At 43.7% G+C, this 18,707-nt stretch overlaps 1 protein-coding gene across 2 annotated transcripts in view; it reads right to left on the bottom strand.

The window, feature by feature from the left end:
* Positions 1–18,707, bottom strand: part of blnk (B cell linker) — a 226,762-nt gene that overhangs the window by 49,376 nt on the left and 158,679 nt on the right. For both annotated transcript variants that reach the window (XM_078564923.1, XM_078564924.1), the window contains 3 exons: positions 15,016–15,184; positions 13,286–13,428; positions 4,240–4,330 (listed from right to left, as the gene is read on the bottom strand). In XM_078564923.1, coding sequence (XP_078421049.1) covers positions 4,240–4,330; positions 13,286–13,428; positions 15,016–15,184 — 403 coding nt within the window. The remainder of the gene's footprint in view (positions 1–4,239; positions 4,331–13,285; positions 13,429–15,015; positions 15,185–18,707) is intronic.

Genomic DNA, 18,707 nt, shown 5'->3' with positions numbered 1-18,707 from the left:
ATCTTTCGTATGCTCACCATATCCCAAAGCATTTTACATCCAATTTAAACTACAGTCACTGTTGTTATGTAGGCCAACATGGCAGCAAAGTCTGAGAAGCAGCAATGATATAATGAGGAAATAATCTGTTTCTGTGGTGCTGATTGAGAGAAAAACATTGTCCAGGACACCAGGACAAATTCCCTTCCCTTCTTTGATTAATAGTGCCATGGGATCTCTCTTGCTTACCTTGGTTTAATGTCTCTTCTGAAAGTCGGCACCTCTACACTACAGTGCACCGCACTGCATTACAGTGTCATGTTATGTGCTCAAGTTTCGGGAAGTAGGTTTAAGTCCACAAATTTCTAACTCAGAGGCAAGATTTATAGCACTGAGCCAAATTACAAATTGGACTGCAAATTCATAAAACCTATCTGTTTCACATTCATCGTTTTGGATTGAAAAAAAGGCTCCCAAATCCAGGCTTGTGTTATGTAAAATTTATCATAGTTTTCAATCAACAATCTTTAATTTTAGTCATCGCTCATTATTAAAAATGAATTACTACTTTGAAAGAAAATCATTAATGCAAAATTTGAACAGTAAAATTTTTTAAGTGTCTTACACAAATTCAAATTTCATAGGAACATAAGAATTCCTGGATGAGCCAATTAAGGCCAAGATCCATTGAGTTTGCCTTCTAACATCCTGGTAGTTGTACAATGGTAATTTTGGCGATTAATCTCCATCAATTAATCTACAATAGATTCAGATATGTGGTGAGGAAACCACAATAGTGGAAAGCATTTGAGAACCATAGATGCAAAGTCACCTGTTCCTCTCAAGCAGGATACACTTACCACATGTCATGTCTCAAATTACTCATATACTTTATTGTAAAATATTATTTTCTGAAAGAAATCTATTTAATTTGAATTTGAATGTATCAATACTAACTGCTTCCACCATCTCTCGAAGGGGCCTGTTTCATTGATTGTCCGATCATTCGCTAAAATCTAATTTCCGCAGACTGGAACTCGCTACAACAGAAATTGGTTTAGGCAAATAGTTTAAGAAACTAGATCAGTACACGAGAGATAAGGGTATAGAAAGATATGCTGAAAGGCTGGGATGAAGCAGATGGAATGGAAGGAGAAATGTGTGGAGTATAGACACCAGCACAGAATAGCCAGGCTCAATGGCCTGTTTCTGCACTGTATATTCTTTGTAATTTTTTAGTTTAACCAGCCTTTCAACCACAGGCTATTTCTTCTGGTTTTACTGCTCTGGACAATGCGAAACAACCTATCACTGTCTACATTATCTCGTCTCTTTAGAATACTAAAATATCAACCCCATACCTCTCAACCTTTATTTATTCTTTCACAGGTTGTGGGCATCGCTGGTTAGGCCAGCGATTATTGCCCATTCTTAATTGGCTTTGAGATGGTAGTGGTGAGCCACCTTCTTGAATTGCTGCAGTCTATGTTAAGGAGGGAGTGCCAGGATTTTGACCCAGCGACAGTGAAGGAATGGCGATATAGTTTCAAGTCAGGATGGTGTCTGGCTTGGAGGGGACCTTGCAGGTGGTGGTGTTCCCATGCATCTGCTGCCCTTGTCCTTTTGGGTGGCAGAGGTCACACGTCTGGTGCTGTTGAAGGAACCTTGGTGAGTTGCTGTAGTGTATATTGTAAATGGTACACACTGCTGCCACTATGCATTGGTGGTGGAGGGAACGGATGTTGAAGGTAGTGGATGGGGTGCCAATCAAGCAGGCTGCTTTGTTCTGGATGGTATTGAGCTTCTTGAGTGTTGTTGGAGCTGCACTCATCCAGGTAAATGGTGAGTATTCCATCACACGCCTGACTTTTGCTTTGTAGGGGGTCAGAATGTGAGTTACTCTCCGCAGAATTCCTAACCTCTGACCTGCTCTTGTAGCCACAGTATTTATATGGCTGGTCCAGTTCAGTTTCTGGACAATGGTAACTCCCAGGATGTTGATAGTGGCAGATTCAGCAATGGTAATGGCATTAAATGTCAAGGGGGAGATGGTTAGATTTTCCCTTGTTGGAGATGTGGTCATTGCCTGGCACTTGTACGGTGCGAATGTTACTTCTGTTTGAGAATTTGTCAAATTTGCCTAATTGCTGCTCATAATCCAATTCCTTCAATAATTATGGCTGTTTTCTTCTATACCCTTCCAGTAGTTAACTTATCCTTTCGTAGTGTGGTACATAATGTTCTAGGTGTGGTCGCATTACATATTTAAAAGTGGCAGGATTAACTCACTGTTTAGGCTTAATATTGATTTTTCAATACATCCTAGCCTCCTTTGTTTTATCGGAGATTGGACCAGCACACTTCAAGTGTGCTACAGCTATCCAAGCCAACAGCTTGGCTGATTTTAATGTTCCTGTGCAGGAAGTAGGAGGAGCAAAATGAAGCATAGCAAATGTCCAAGAAGCGTGAAGGCTTGGTTGCCAAACTTGGGCCTTGTGGCCCACAGAAGGCTGAAAGACCTGAGGATTAGTGGCTCCATTAACCTATTCTGAGGCCTGCTGTTTGGCTTATTTCTGAGATCTCCACCAAATCCTCCATTCAAGAGTAGGGGCCTTAGCGCAAGATTCTTGGGGCACCCTTTACATTAAGCACATTAAATGGACATTGTAGCGGAGAGCACAGGCTGGAAGATGGAATTGTTTCATTAGCCTCATTAGCCAAGCATTGCTGGGCAGGGGAGTCCACAAGTCCCCAGGTAACATAAAGAGATTAGAGATCCAATAAGATCCACGGTTATTGTCCCTTTTTCCTTACTGTTGAAATTTTCCTCCAATTTTTTTAATCTCCAATTGTACTTAAAACTTTTGAATTTGTACTTGGTTACCTTACCCTATGCTCAGTGCCCAGGAGCTCCCTCACTTCATATTTTCATTACTTTAGAGACCCGGTCATGTCTCCATTCCATTATATGTATGCTAATCGTGGAATTTATTCCACTTTATGAGGTAATAACCATTTATCATTAGTTTTGGGTGGCAAAATCATTCCAGAATTGATTTCATATTTTACAATTATATCTTTGTCAGGTAACAATTCTACCAGATAAATGTCAAATCAGTTTAAAGGAAGATATGAAAAATATAGTACATTAGCCTGATATCTCCCGTAAGTTTTGTTTTATAAGATTTATAATTTAATTGTTTCTTGCCACCTTCCATTCTGGAACCCCCTGCAAGCCACACCCCTAAGAGGTTGGACTGACGATACCCTTCTGCTCAATGACTACTCTACAACCACCCATTAGAAAATGAAGCTTGCCCTCTCTGTGAGGGACATAGGAACACATGACTTAGGGGCAGGAGTAGGTCATTTGACCTTTCAAGCCTGCTCTGCCATTTGATACGATCATGGCCGATCTGGTTGTGGTCTCAATTCCATTTTCCTGCCTGCCCCCCATAACCCTTGGCTCCCTTGTCTATCAAAAATCTATCTAACTCTGCCTTGAATAAATTGAATGACCCAGCCCCTACTGCTTTATGGGTAATTGGAGAATTCCACATATTAGCGATCCTCTGAGAGAAAAAAAATTCTCCTAATCTCAGTCTTAAATGGGAGGCCTCTTATTCTTAAACTCTGTTACCTAGTTCTAGTCTCCCCCGCTTGAGGAAACATCTTCCCGGTATCCACCCTATAAGTCCCCTCAGGATCTTATTTGTTTCAATAAGATCGTCTCTCATTCTTCTACACTCCGATAGGCCCAACCTGTCCATCCGTTCCTCATAAAATAAGGACCCCCATCCCGGATATCAGTCGAGTGAACCTTCTCTGAACTGTTTCTAACACAATTATATCCTTTTTCAATAAGGAGACCAAAACTGTACGCAATACTCCAGATGTGGTCTCACCAAGGCCCTGTACAGCTGCAGTAAAATCTCCCTACTTTTATATTCCATTGCCCTTGCAACAAACGCCAACAAGCATCTGATTTTTTGCCGAACTTGCCCGGCAAGAGCTGTGACCAGGTTTGTTCTGTGTGGAAATCCCCCTGCCCCTAATCTGCTTCGCCACTTTACATGAGCATGTTATTGCTGCTCAGGTTCAATTGTTTTATATATAATAAATTGCACTCATTATAAATGTGCTTCCTTTCAGTTTCCTGCACAAAGGAGTGCTCCTTCAAATTGGAACTTGGACAGGCTTTCTCTGGAAGACACATTAGCTGACAACTTGTCAGTTGCCCAGAACTGCTTCAGAACTTACGTTTTGACAGTGCTGGAGGTGCACATTTCTCCGTGGGTTCGATGTATGCATCATCAGGTTCATTATCCTCCATCGGAACAATATAATCATCCTGGAATTAAATACAACATTTCAACAATATTGGAGTGTACAAATATAAGAACACAAAATAACCAATGAGCTGACTCCAACTTCTTTTACAATCCAAACATAATTTTGTGCTCCAAACTCAAGTTTGAGCTTTTTGCAGCTTCAAGGATTGAGGCAATTCCCTTCAAGCGACTTCATTTGCTACAGGAAGCGGCACTCCAGAAGTTGCTGGCTGCAAGCACAACTTATTCCTCGTGCTCATATCTAACAAGTGGACTTCTAAGTTTGCAATCATAGCCCATTGTTCTGCCACCTTAGCACTGACTGCATAATACAATGGGGCGTGAGGGGGGAGGGGGAGGGGTGAAGATTAGATTATTTATTTTAAAACCTCTATTTCCCCCTTAATCTTTATTTTCCAATGGGAATTTTAGATGTAGGCCAGGATTTTCCAGCCCCGCTGAGGTGGGACCAGCCAAAGGTCCATTGACTTCGGTGAGACTGGGGGATCCTGTCAGCGGGTGGGACTGGAAAATCCCAGCCACGGTTCCTTTTGCTTCTTTTCATGATTCAATAAATCTAACATTTGTATTAATCTTTGCTGCCCTTTCCTGGGTAGTTTAATATACCCTGATGTTTTGAGTATAACACTCACACCAGATACACACGTCACATAGGGAATGACGAGTGCTTTATAATGTTGTTGGTTAATTCTCCCTTTTTCCTGTGAACAGATTTGTACAACTACAGGCAGTAATAGGTTTGATAATTTATTTATTACCAACAAATTAATGAAATGATCTGAAACAATCAAACAAACAAACCATGAATCTTAAACAAAAATAAAAATAGCTGGAAAAACTCAGCAGGTCTGACAGCATCTGCGGAGAGGAATACGGTTAGCGTTTCGAGTCCGTATGACTCCTCATCAGAACTGAGGAAATAGAGAAATGAGGTGAAATATAAGCTGGTTGAGGGGGGTGGGACAGGTGGAGCTGGATAGAGGGCCAGTGGTAGGTGGAGGCAAAGAAGAGATTGCCAAAGATGTCATAGACAAAAGGACAGAGAGGTGTTGACGGTAGTGATATTAGCTAAGGAATGTACTAATGGTGACATTAAGGGTAGAAAGCAGGACGAGCAAGTAACAGATAGCCCTTAAATCTTAAATGCCCTAACCGACTGTACAAAATCGTGTACCTCAGTCCTGCATCCAAAGCATACTGTGTGTGGCTTTAATGAGAAATCATGAAGATGTCTTCTCCAAGCCACATAAGATTTATTTCCTTCCTTCCCTTTATGTCCCTTTTTTCTCCAGTTAAAAATGGCATTATGCTGTTTTGGTTTATGGTGCTCTTCCTGCCAAATACAACCCTTACTTCATGTTTTACAACTATGCATTGTTTCAAATAGTTTACCAGAGCTACAAAATTTAATTCATGCCCCTTTTCACACCAAAGTGCTACTTTTAATTATTGCACCCTCCCACCCAGCAACCCCCGCATCCCCAACCACCAAACCATCCTCTGATTAAACAACCCTCTGATGTATGCACTCTTGGCACCACCTACTGTGATGTAAAATACTGTATTTCAAAGCTTCTCTTATCAATTTTGAGAAGGGCTTTTGGGAAGAAGCAAGGAAAATCAGGCTTTTTCAAGAACATGCTTTGAACAAATCAATTCCATCTTATAGTCTTTTTATGTTTAAAACCAAAACAATGTACAAAGATATTGATATTCTTACAAATATGCCAACAACTCCTTGGCCAGGATTTTCCCGGTCGGCAAGCGGGGGGGTCGGGGCCCGCTCGCTGATGCATAAAATGACGCGGGATGACATCAGGCGGAACTCCCGACGTCGCCACGCCCCATTTAAATTTTCAGATAGGCGGGGGCTCAGCAGAATCAGCTGTGCACCCGCCGACCTGTCAATGGCCAATTGAGGCCATTGACAGAGTCAATTAAGTAATTAAAGGACCTCCGCGTCCAACCTTAAGGTTGGCCGGCAGGCCAGGAGCCCTGGCGGGCATTAGAAAAAGCATGAAACCTCATCCACGGGCGGGATCAGGTTTCATGTAGGTTTTAAAACATGTAATTAAAGTCTATTTAAAAATTTAATTTAAAGTTTAAAGTCTATTTCACATGCGCGGAAGAGTGCACTCTCGGCTCAAGGAATTCCCCCCCGCCTGCACAGGGAGCGCATAGCGCTTCCGTGTGGACGTCACGCTGGGCGGGCCTTAATTGGCCGGCCCACATAAAATGGCGGCACACCCCCGATTGGGGGCGCCGATCGGAGGTGCGCCTCCATGCGCCCGCTCTTCAACTTCTCCCCCCCGACAGGGGGAAAATTCCGCCCCTTGAGTTTAGTTTACAGATCAACTTACACAGTTCAGTAATCTATTTGTTTTTCTAACCATAACGATGCCTCGAAGTTCATATCATGGTTACATATTTTGCAACGTGTACATCCAAGATCGATGGGGCTGGCACTATCAAGGTTGAAATGAGTTACAAAGAAACACAGAATGAATCAAAAAGGGATATTTAGGTGAAGCTAAACTTGGGTTTTAAAAGTCCAATAATTGTAAGCCTGAGTATATTGGGCCATCTTGTTGCAGCAAATAAGACAATCACCCAATGTCCTAATCCAGTTTATCCTCAGGACCTGAAAAATGTGGAACCTCTTGGGCGTAGATTTTCCATTTTCCCCGTAGAGAATATAGAGGAAAAGCAGATACAACTAGTATGAAGAAAGATATATTTGGAACTTTGAAGGAGCAAAAAGGATCATTATCAATAAATTAGAGTGATAGTCATTTGTTAGTACAGAACCTGAGTATTGCTGAAAAAAAGAGACATGTCTAAGCTATTCGTCTTGCACTCATCAAGACGCTTCACAAGAATACCAATATAAGGGGAAAACAATAATTTATACTGTATGTGAAGAGAGTGCTGATTGGTTGGCACGTGGCATTGCCATGGAGAATGCACCAATGATGGTGACTGACAGCTAACTGCCAATAATTGTTTGAAATTTAAACCAAGCAGCTTGACCCTGATTGATCAAGGCATTGCCCTGAGGAATGAGTCAGCGAATGGCTGTCACTTATTTTTTGTGCTGAAACAGGCGCAATGTGCCTACATGTTCTCACTGTCTGCAAAGAACAGAGCCCTGTGCATTAATATATGTAGCTTCCAGTACACGCAAATGTGCCACATTGTGAATCCGACTGACAATGTGCTCAGGCTTACAATTATTGGACTTTTAAAACCCAAGTTTGGCTTCACCTAAATATCCCTTCTTGACATCTTCTATGTTTCTTTTTAACTAATTTCAACCTTGATTGGTTGTCAGTGTGTAGCACACACTTAGCACACTGAGGATTATTTAGCAAATGTCTAATTGCAGAATCACATCTAATGTTGGGCACTGTGTTTTGAGCTTTGCAAGCACGGGCTGGTTGGGTATGGTCTGTACCCTGCCCGTTGTGAACAGTGGCTGGGACATGCTGTTTGATACGATCTGCCAGCCTTTGGGACATTCGGTCTACATACCCGGCATCACACAGGCACTGAAATTCATACACCACATTACTCATTTGTGTGATAGGAAGAATGTCTTTTTGGCTTGACGGCAGCATCCTGTTAGTGGCGAATACCAGTTGTGTTGCTACTACATACTAGCAGTGTGAAACAGCTAGCTTCACCTGTTACTCAAATTTTTGAGATACTTTGCCCTTCCAGGGTAATCTGAGGTAGACTGAGCACTTTTCAGGGCTGCAAGTGAAATGGAGCAGTCAAATTAACTCTCCTTCCTTAACGTACTAGTTGAAAAATCTGTCAGGGGCTTCTCTACCATGATCTACTGCAGGCCAACCTTCACTGGTCAATATACACATTGGGATTTTTACAGTTCTACACACTGTAAGATTGGACTTATAGGCAACCTTGTAAATAGGGCCCGAGCCATTTCCTCACCATGCACGCTTTATGCTGAAATAGGGAGCATCAAAGGCATCCTGTGGGATAATGGCTGCCCTGATCAGATCATTTTGCGCTGTATATCACGCAAACTCATGATCAACAAAGCTCTGAAGCTTGTGGATGCACCACAGCACTGCCAGCTGCTGTTCAAGTGCTGAAACCCATACATCGAGCTACCGTGCATTTCCTGCACATATTGTTATCCAGGACACAGGAAATACCCTGGAGGTCCCACATGGAACAGGATGTGCACTCTAGGGGTTAGAGCTGCTTTGTCATTCCTCTGTCTATTAGATAATAAAACATTTAATTTAAAAAATAAAGACCCACCAGCTACTCACTTCTCATCTTCTGGTGTCACTTAAATATAGCGAGGTTAATTGGGATGCTTTACTTAACCCTTATTATTTTTTAAAAAGTATCATTTTTAACTTCTCAGCTCCTCAGGCTAACTTCCTTACTTTGGAGAAAGGGGAAAAAAGCTACAATATTCACCAAATAGTCAACTCGCGGCCTTCTTGTGATGTCAGTTTCATTTTATCTCTCTTACTTCATCAATTCCGGTCTACTTCCCAGTGATCCTGACATACTCCTCCTGGTTTATTTCACAGTGATCCTGACCCACTCCTCCCAGTCTACTTCACAGAGACCCTGACCTGCTGCCCAATCCTGATGGTCTGTTCACAGTGACCCTGACCTGCTGCCCACTCCTGATGGTCTGTTCACAGTGACCCTGACCTGCTGCCCACTCCTGATGGTCTGTTCACAGTGATCCTGGCCTGCTTCACATTCCTCCTGGTCTGCTTTACAGTGATCCTGACCTGCTTCACATTCCTCCCAGTCTGTTTCCCAGTGATCCTGACCTGCTTCACATTCCTCCCGGTCTGCTTCATAGTGATACTGACCTGCTTCACACTCTTCCCAGTCTACTTCACAGTGATACTGACCTGCTTCACACTCCTCCCAGTCTGCTTCACAGTGATCCTGACCTGCTTCACATTCCTCCCGGTCTGCTTCATAGTGACCCTGACCTGCTTTACATTCCTCCCGGTCTGCTTCACAGTGATCCTGACCTGCTTAACACTCCTCCCAGTCTGCTTTACAGTGATCCTGACATGCTTCATATTCCTCCTGGTCTGCTTCACAGTGATCGTGACCTGCTTCACACTCCTACCAGTCTGCTTCACAGTGATCCTGACCTTCTTTACATTCCTCCCAGTCTGTTTCCCAGTGATCCTGACCTGCTTCACATTCCTCCCGGTCTGCTTCACAGTGATCCTGACCTGCTTCACATTCCTCCCAGTCTGTTTCACAGTGATCCTGACCTGCTTCACATTCCTCCCAGTCTGTATCCCGTGATCCTGACCTGCTTCATATTCCTCCCAGTCTGCTTCACAGTGATCCTGACATGCTTCACATTCCTCCCCGTCTGCTTCACAGTGATCCTGACCTGCTTCACACTCCTCCCAGTCTGTTTCCCAGTGATCCTGACCTGCTTCACACTCCTCCCAGTCTGCTTCACAGTGATCCTGACCTGCTTCATATTCCTCCCGGTCTGCTTCACAGTGATCCTGACCTGCTTCATATTCCTCCCAGTCTGCTTCACAGTGATCCTGACCTGCTTCACACTCCTCCCAGTCTGCTTCAGAGTGATCCTGACCTGTTTCACATTCCTCCCAGTCTGTTTCCCAGTGATCCTGACCTGCTTCACATTCCTCCCGGTCTGCTTCACAGTGATCCTGACCTGCTTCACATTCCTCCTGATCTACTTCACAGTGATCCTGACCTGCTTCATATTCCTCCTGGTCTGCTTCACAGTGATCCTGACCTGCTTCACATTCCTCCCAGTCTACTTCACAGTGATCCTGACCTGCTTCACACGCCTCCCAGTCTGCTTCACAGTGATCCTAACCTGCTTCACAATCCTCCCAGTCTGCTTCACAGTGATCCTGACCTGCTTCACACTCCTCCCAGTCTGCTTCACAGTGATCCTGATCTGTTTCACGTTCCTCCCGGTCTGTTTCCCAGTGATCCTGACCTGCTTCATATTCCTCCCGGTCTGCTTCACAGTGATCCTGACCTGCTTCACATTCCACCCAGTCTGTTTCACAGTGATCCTGACCTGCTTCACATTCCTCCCGGTCTGTATCCCAGTGATCCTGACCTGCTTCATATTCCTCCCGGTCTACTTCACAGTGATCCTGACCTGCTTCATATTCCTCCCGGTCTGCTTCACAGTGATCCTGACCTGCTTCACATTCCTCCCGGTCTACTTCATAGTGATCCTGACCTGCTTCATATTCCTCCCGGTCTGCTTCACAGTGATCCTGACCTGCTTCACATTCCACCCAGTCTGTTTCACAGTGATCCTGACCTGCTTCACATTCCTCCCAGTCTGTATCCCAGTGATCCTGACCTGCTTCATATTCCTCCCGGTCTACTTCACAGTGATCCTGACCTGCTTCATATTCCTCCCGGTCTGCTTCACAGTGATCCTGACCTGCTTCACATTCCTCCCAGTCTACTTCACAGTGATCCTGACCTGCTTCACATGCCTCCCAATCTGCTTCACAGTGATCCTAACCTGCTTCACATTCCTCCCCGTCTGCTTCACAGTGACCCTGGCCTGCTGCCCACTCCTGATGGTCTGCTTTACAGTGATCCTGACCTGCTTCACATTCCTCCCAGTCTGTTTCCCAGTGATCCTGACCTGCTTCACATTCCTCCCGGTCTGCTTCACAGTGATCCTGACCTGCTTCACACTCCTACCAGTCTGCTTCACAGTGATCCTGACCTGCTTCACATTCCTCCCGGTCTGCTTCACAGTGATCCTGACCTGCTTCACACTCCTCCCAGTCTGTTTCCCAGTGATCCTGAGCTGCTTCACATTCCTCCCAGTCTGCTTTACAGTGATCCTGACATGCTTCACATTCCTCCCAGTCTGTTTCCCAGTGATCCTGACCTGCTTCACATTCCTCCCAGTCTGCTTCACAGTGATCCTGACCTGCTTCACATTCCTCCCAGTCTGCTTTACAGTGATCCTGACATGCTTCACATTCCTCCCAGTCTGTTTCCCGGTGATCCTGACCTGCTTCACATTCCTCCCGGTCTGCTTCACAGTGATCCTGACCTGCTTCACACTCCTACCAGTCTGCTTCACAGTGATCCTGACCTGCTTCACATTCCTCCCGGTCTGCTTCATAGTGATCCTGACCTGCTTCACATTCCTCCCGGTCTGCTTCACAGTGATCCTGACCTGCTTCATATTCCTCCCGGTCTGCTTCACAGTGATCCTAACCTGCTTCACACTCCTCCCAGTCTGCTTCACAGTGATCCTGACCTGTTTCACATTCCTCCCAGTCTGTTTCCCAGTGATCCTGACCTGCTTCACATTCCTCCCGGTCTGCTTCCCAGTGATCCTGACATGCTTCACATTCCTCCCAGTCTGTTTCCCAGTGATCCTGACCTGCTTCACAGTGATCCTGGCCTGCTTCACATTCCTCCCGGTCTGCTTCACAGTGATCCTGACCTGCTTCACATTCCTCCCAGTCTGTATCCCAGTGATCCTGACCTGCTTCATATTCCTCCCGGTCTGCTTCACAGTGATCCTGACCTGCTTCACATTCCTCCCAGCCTGTATCCCAGTGATCCTCACCTGCTTCATATTCCTCCCGGTCTGCTTCACAGTGATCCTGACCTGCTTCACATTCCTCCCGGTCTGCTTCACAGTGATCCTGACCTGCTTCACATTCCTCCCGGTCTGCTTCACAGTGATCCTGACCTGCTTCACATTCCTCCCAGTCTGTATCCCAGTGATCCTGACCTGCTTCATATTCCTCCCGGTCTGCTTCACAGTGATCCTGACCTGCTTCACATTCCTCCCAGCCTGTATCCCAGTGATCCTCGCCTGCTTCATATTCCTCCCGGTCTGCTTCACAGTGATCCTGACCTGCTTCACATTCCTCCCCGTCTGCTTCACAGTGACCCTGACCTGCTGCCCACTCCTGATGGTCTGTTCACAGTGATCCTGGCCTGCTTCACATTCCTCCTGGTCTGCTTTACAGTGATCCTGACCTGCTTCACATTCCTCCCAGTCTGTTTCACAGTGATCCTGACCTGCTTCACACTCTTCCCAGTCTACTTCACAGTGATCCTGACCTGCTTCACACTCTTCCCAGTCTACTTCACAGTGATCCTGACCTGCTTCACACTCCTACCAGTCTGCTTCACAGTGATCCTGACCTGCTTCACATTCCTCCCGGTCTGCTTCACAGTGATCCTGACCTGTTTCACATTCCTCCCGGTCTGCTTCCCAGTGATCCTGACCTGCTTCACATTCCTCCCAGTCTGTATCCCAGTGATCCTGACCTGCTTCATATTCCTCCCGGTCTGCTTCACAGTGATCCTGACCTGCTTCACATTCCTCCCAGCCTGTATACCAGTGATCCTCACCTGCTTCATATTCCTCCCGGTCTGCTTCACAGTGATCCTGACCTGCTTCACATTCCTCCCAGTCTGCTTTACAGTGATCCTGACATGCTTCACATTCCTCCCAGTCTGTTTCCCAGAGATCCTGACCTGCTTCACATTCCTCCCGGTCTGCTTCACAGTGATCCTGACCTGCTTCACATTCCTCCCGGTCTGCTTCCCAGTGATCCTGACCTGCTTCACATTCCTCCCAGTCTGTATCCCAGTGATCCTGACCTGCTTCATATTCCTCCCGGTCTGCTTCACAGTGATCCTGACCTGCTTCACACGCCTCCCAGTCTACTTCACAGTGATCCTAACCTGCTTCACATTCCTCCTGATCTGTCTCACAGTGATCCTGACTTAGTGCACACTCCAGCAAGTCTATAAGTTGCAGTGATGCCGATGCATCCAAAACCCTGACTTACAATCGCTCACTGCAGGCCCCTCACCACTAGTGAAGCCTTGCAGTTTTGGGGTTACGGTCTATTTAAAAAGATATCTCCTTTCTTTGATTATGACCTTACCTCATAATCTTCCTTTTCTCCCATTTTCTCAGCTGACTGTGGATGTGGGGCCATCTTTCGCTGGTTTGGACTTGGCGATGGTCGTGGTATCATTGGAAGTAGCTTTGTGTTAGGGACTGCTGGCCGGTTTCCTGGTCGGTTGTCTATGAAAATGACAAGGAGCCTTACTTTTCTAGGTCCAGAAACAGCCACTGCCCCAGTACTGCATTAGTCAGTGTGCTTTTAAAGATCTTTTGGGTAATATGTAAAGTTACTGTTAGACAGAAATCTGTAATATATTAATTCTTCCAAGGAGAAAATACACTTAATGATTGGTAAATCACATGCCTGTTGAAATTCTTTTAATGGGTAACTACTATTTCTGATGTTCTTCCAATGAGTTTTATATTTACTCTTGCATGCAAACTCAAATGACCCCAGAGAAATTAAAACATTAGCAAAATACCGCAGCGACACAGCAGGCTGGATTCTCATTCGCTTGCAGTTTAGTGATGAGGCTTCTGTCCGCCATCATGAGATTGCTGCTAACAACGTTCCTGGACAAGTCCTCAATCATTATAATGGGGTAGGAAGGCAGTGGTTAAACTGCTGCCTTCTGATTTATTGCCTCTTTGAAGGAGGGGAATTTTTAAACGGATTAAACGGACACTTTTTTGGCAGGGAGCAGAACCAGGCAACAATGAGTAAGAAAGGGGCAGCATTGTTGGGGATGATGGGTGGGGCTATCCCTACAGCAGGCAGAGCTTAGTGATGTTTTGATGGAGGGCTATGGTCCAAAAAACTGTGGAGGGAAGTGGCAGAGGCAGTGAGTGCGACCTCCACCCATGACCTGACATACAGCGCACAAAGACGTTGGCTATAAGGTAATTGGAAATCCAAAAGTCTTGTCCCATCCTCACCAACTCCATCATGGCATCTTACCTGCCCCAGCATCAAACTACATTGTTTTTGAGAAGTAGCTGGTGAGTCAGAAAGATTTTCACCGAGTGATGGACTGAACACAAGTGAGCAACTGGACCAGGGAAGAGAGAGAGTACAATTTTTCCACAAAGGTGCTTGGCTGAAGAGCCTATGAACCTAATTATTAGGGGCCCAGTTTTCAAAAGCACCTGGATTTAGGGTATATATTTCATGCATCCAAGTTTGGATTCTACGAAGAATTTGATGTAAGTCATTTTCACACAGTTAATGAGATCATTATTTAGGCAGCAACAAATCAAACATAATATTTGCATATAGAAAGATGGGTATTCATCTTAAGTCTCAAATTTAACAATTACTGGAACTGTGAAGTGCAGTTTGGCATATATATCATCAAGGTGATGAGAATTAGTATCCAGAGTGGATTGTGAAAGGACGAATTATTTGATTAAAGGCACTTCATGAAAGACTAAAGATGTTCCATTCCTCTGATAATAATTTTACTAAGAAAGTTGATGAGAGTACAAATGGGAGGCAGGCTGCAATTGTGCTTAAAGTACCAAGGCATGCCTGAGCACATCATGTCCAAAGGAATGCATAAGTTATAAATTTTAATCTTAAAGTATGATGCTCTCCTGGTAAATTGAAGCTTTAACTTTTTGAATGATTTTGTACTCATTTTGACTTCTGTGCAGTAATTGATTGCCAGAACAGCACATATCCCAAATACTTAGCTCATACAAAAAAAATCGAGCCAATAAGTGACAGTAAAACTCTGTAAATCTTAAAACTGAACAGTCATGCTTTACCTGCATATTCACCCTTAGAATTGTGAAAAGTTTGGGCAACTATTTTCTTGTTTTTATTTTCACTGGGGGGCGGCTCATAATTTTCATCACCATCACCATCATCACGTGGATCTTCATACGTGTCTGAGCCATCAGAACGTCCATCTGGGTTTTCATAATCACTATTATCCTGCACACAGGTACAATATTTTAATCAAAGCACAACAATTTTTTAAATATTTGGATTAATATTGCAATCTAATTTGTTTTGTTTGGTTTAAATCAGAATAAAAAGAAAATATTCACTCAGTCAAAATATCATCACGTTATTATTTCATCAGTTGGTGTAAGTAACAGGCTAATTACTTTAATAATTAAAATGTATCAAGTTATTTTAAGACTCGTGTGTAAACTCCATCAGTGCAGAAGTTTCAGATGCGACTTTCATGCTAGGCAATATCTACACTGGGCAGATAGTCACATCTGCAGGTCAACACAGCCAAAAAAGTGCATTAAGGTGGGATCAATGACATTAATTGTGCCTCACCACTCCCTTCCTTTGATTTTAACATTTGCTTCTCAAAGATTCACCGTTATTTTCATGCTGGTATAGATAATTTATTAGCCAGAATTTTACAGTTGGTCACTTGCTGCTGACCTTGAAGAAAGCTGTCCCTTTGAGGTGCAGAATTCCTCTTTTTCCAATGCCGGTTTAAGTCTGGCACCATATCAAGGGGATTTCCAATGCAGCAGCGTTGATATCAGCAAACAGGGTAAGCAGCCAATCATAATGAAGTATTCACACAGATAGCATATCAAAAAGTTGAAAGTAATGAATCCCGTTACTTTTAATTTAAAATTTCAGATGGCGAAATGGATGATAATGGTTGAACTATGATAGGAGCTAAAAAAAAGATAAACTTTTAAAAATGTTTAAAATGTGGAATGTTATAATAAGAGAAATTTCAAATTCCAGAAGCATAAAATTAGCATTTCAGGGTTGGCGAAGGTGCTTACCAGTAATTAGGAACTTAGTACGCCATTAAAAACCTAGTTCCATCTCATTCAACAAAGGGTAACTTTAGACTAACAGTGCAAGAGTGGAAATTCTCATCAGTTTAAAGATTTCCTACTGATTGCAGCCTGGTGGGGGGCAAACAGGGACCTCAAAAGCACATCCTCTGAAGAAGCATAGAATCGCTGACAGCAACTTCTGGGTCTCTGCGTTATTCTGCGCACATGTGGACTCTTCAATTTTCTGTCAATTTCAGTGGAGTAATATGGCAAACATTGACAATTTCGCTGTCATTGCCACTGCAAAAATCTGGAACATTATAGGTAGCCTTTCTCTACCTCGGTAGCTTTTGGACTGAATAAGTTTCCCTGCAACAAACAATAATCTAGGGTTGAAAAGGGAATTTATTCTTATCTCTCCACATGTGAGTGACATACATTGACAGCAAGGAAGTTTCTGGACTCATTCTGAATTGGTTTTCTGCCTACTAAACGCACTTTCACTCTCATGACTGATGCATCACAGCATGTTGTTTTTACCTAAGTAGGAGATTATGATTAGTCAGTCATATCTCTATATATCAAACATCCCTGAAGATATTTGCAGAGGCTTTGTAAATGTGGTTTAGTTTCTACGTACAAGTTCATCAATGTAATTTTTGGATGATTTGACGTTTTACATTTAAGCATTACTGATATGGGCAATGTCATTTGCATTTAATTTCAGGCCCTGTGGTGGTGGTGTTGGGCATGCCCCTATGTCATTTTTCCATATAAATGTTTTAATTTGTTCCTTTTATGTGTAACTTTGATTTGTTGGATAAGAAGAATGTTCATTACCCCTGCAACGCATACTCCCACTCCCTTTGCATCCTCTCCTTCCATCCTACCTTCAGTGGTAGCACTTTCAGCTGCCTTGATCCAACACTGTGGTTCTCTCTAAACCACACTCTCTTACTATCTTTCAGCTCTCCTTTAAAACCCATCTCTTTGACTCTGAAATCAATCACCATTCCTAACACTTCCTGGCGTTATTTTCACTCTGAAGTACTTTGGGTAACGTTCATATAATAAAGGTGATAAGCTGTTGCGAGTTGTTAACCTTGAGGCAAAACCACTTAAATACAGTTTCACATGTGCTAACACTGTAGTCCCGTCGGGAAATAAAAATGCTGCTTTCAACTCTTAGGAAAAAGCACAATTATTTCTAAAATAAAATATGCTAATTTAATTTTCAAAATAGAGGCAATGGACTTTGATAAGAATGCATTACTTAGTTGCATTGTACAATGCACTTTGAGCTTCTATGTGTTTCAACAGGACAATGATCCAGTACCGAGGTTCAGGTCAGTAAATTCCTATATTCAGAAAGAAAAGCTGATAGACTGGGAATCTCCACAAGTCATAGAGAAATTATTGATTTTGTAAAACATACAGAGGCTGGATGAGAAAAACAGGAAATGACACTTCATTGATGAATTTAATGAAATGTTCATTAAATGGAAATACCATTCGGAACAGGTTTTACATCTACTTGCATTATGTCAGGTATCCTCAGAATTGTGGTTTGTTTTTACAAATGTCTGAGAAGGTTTTTTTTTCTTTAGACACTTGCTTAGTAACTTACAACAGCAACATTTCAGTTCGTCACGCTGGCCGGATTTTGGGGTCAGCAGTGAAATAATGGCGCTGGTGATCAGTACTCTTACAATTACCCACAGGATTTTCTCAGGGTTTCGAGTGTCAATTTACAATGTTTAGAGATCCCTTACATCACAGTGCCCTCTGCAGGGGACCAGTGGGATGACAGCAAGCCAAGTAACTGTGTCCCTTCAGCCAATCATACTGAACTGAGACATGCAGGCCAGGATTTTCCCAGCCTGAATTGGATCGGAGTGAAGGTGGGGCAGCAAACAAAATGGCTGCTGAGTGGTGCGGCCAGAAATCCCGCCTCTGTTTCTGCTCTCTGCCATTTTGCCCAGTGCATGACAGTGCGCAGTTGGCAATCAGATTTGTGCTTAATAAGGAGCTCACTGATCTCATTGAGGTCGCAATTCGCAGTCCCAAATTCAAACTCAACGATATTTGCACACGAAGGAAGGAAGTTAGATTTGAATGAAGGAAAGTCATTTTCATCAGCACATCTGCCAGTTAATGAAACTGACAAAGGGGAAAGTGTCCAGCATAGCCTCCGAGTATTATCAGGATAGCAACTCAACCATGGGTGGAGCACAGCCCCTTTCTTTGTTTTTGAATATTGTAACGTGTAAATATTGTAAAATGAATATTGTAACATTAAAGTACCAGGGACAGGATTTTTCAGTCCGCGTGCGGGGCCAGGCCCAACACGCCGACGCGTGATGACAATCGGGCGTGCCTTCCAACGTCATCGCGCAGTCCTGCAATAGTTCGTTTGGCGGGCACGTGCCGGAGTCAGCTGCACGCCCGCCGAAATGTAAATGGCCTATTAAGGCCATTAGGAAAGTAATTGTTCTGCTTGTTAACGCACCCGTCCAACCTTAAGGTTGGCAGGCAGGCGAAAAGCCCAAGCGAACTTTGTGTTTTTTTTAGGAAACCTCATCCATGAGCGGGGTGAGGTTTCCTAAAGCTTTTATTAAATAAATTTGGGAAAAAAATCATAAATATAAAAACATGTCCCATCTCACGCGATACAGTCACATGAGGGGACATCTTTAAAT

This window comes from Cetorhinus maximus, chromosome 20, assembly GCF_964194155.1.
Source record: "Cetorhinus maximus chromosome 20, sCetMax3.hap1.1, whole genome shotgun sequence".
Classification (NCBI taxonomy): domain Eukaryota; kingdom Metazoa; phylum Chordata; class Chondrichthyes; order Lamniformes; family Cetorhinidae; genus Cetorhinus; species Cetorhinus maximus.
The sequence above is the reverse complement of the archived record's forward strand: the minus strand, read 5'-3'. Positions and strand labels throughout refer to the sequence as shown.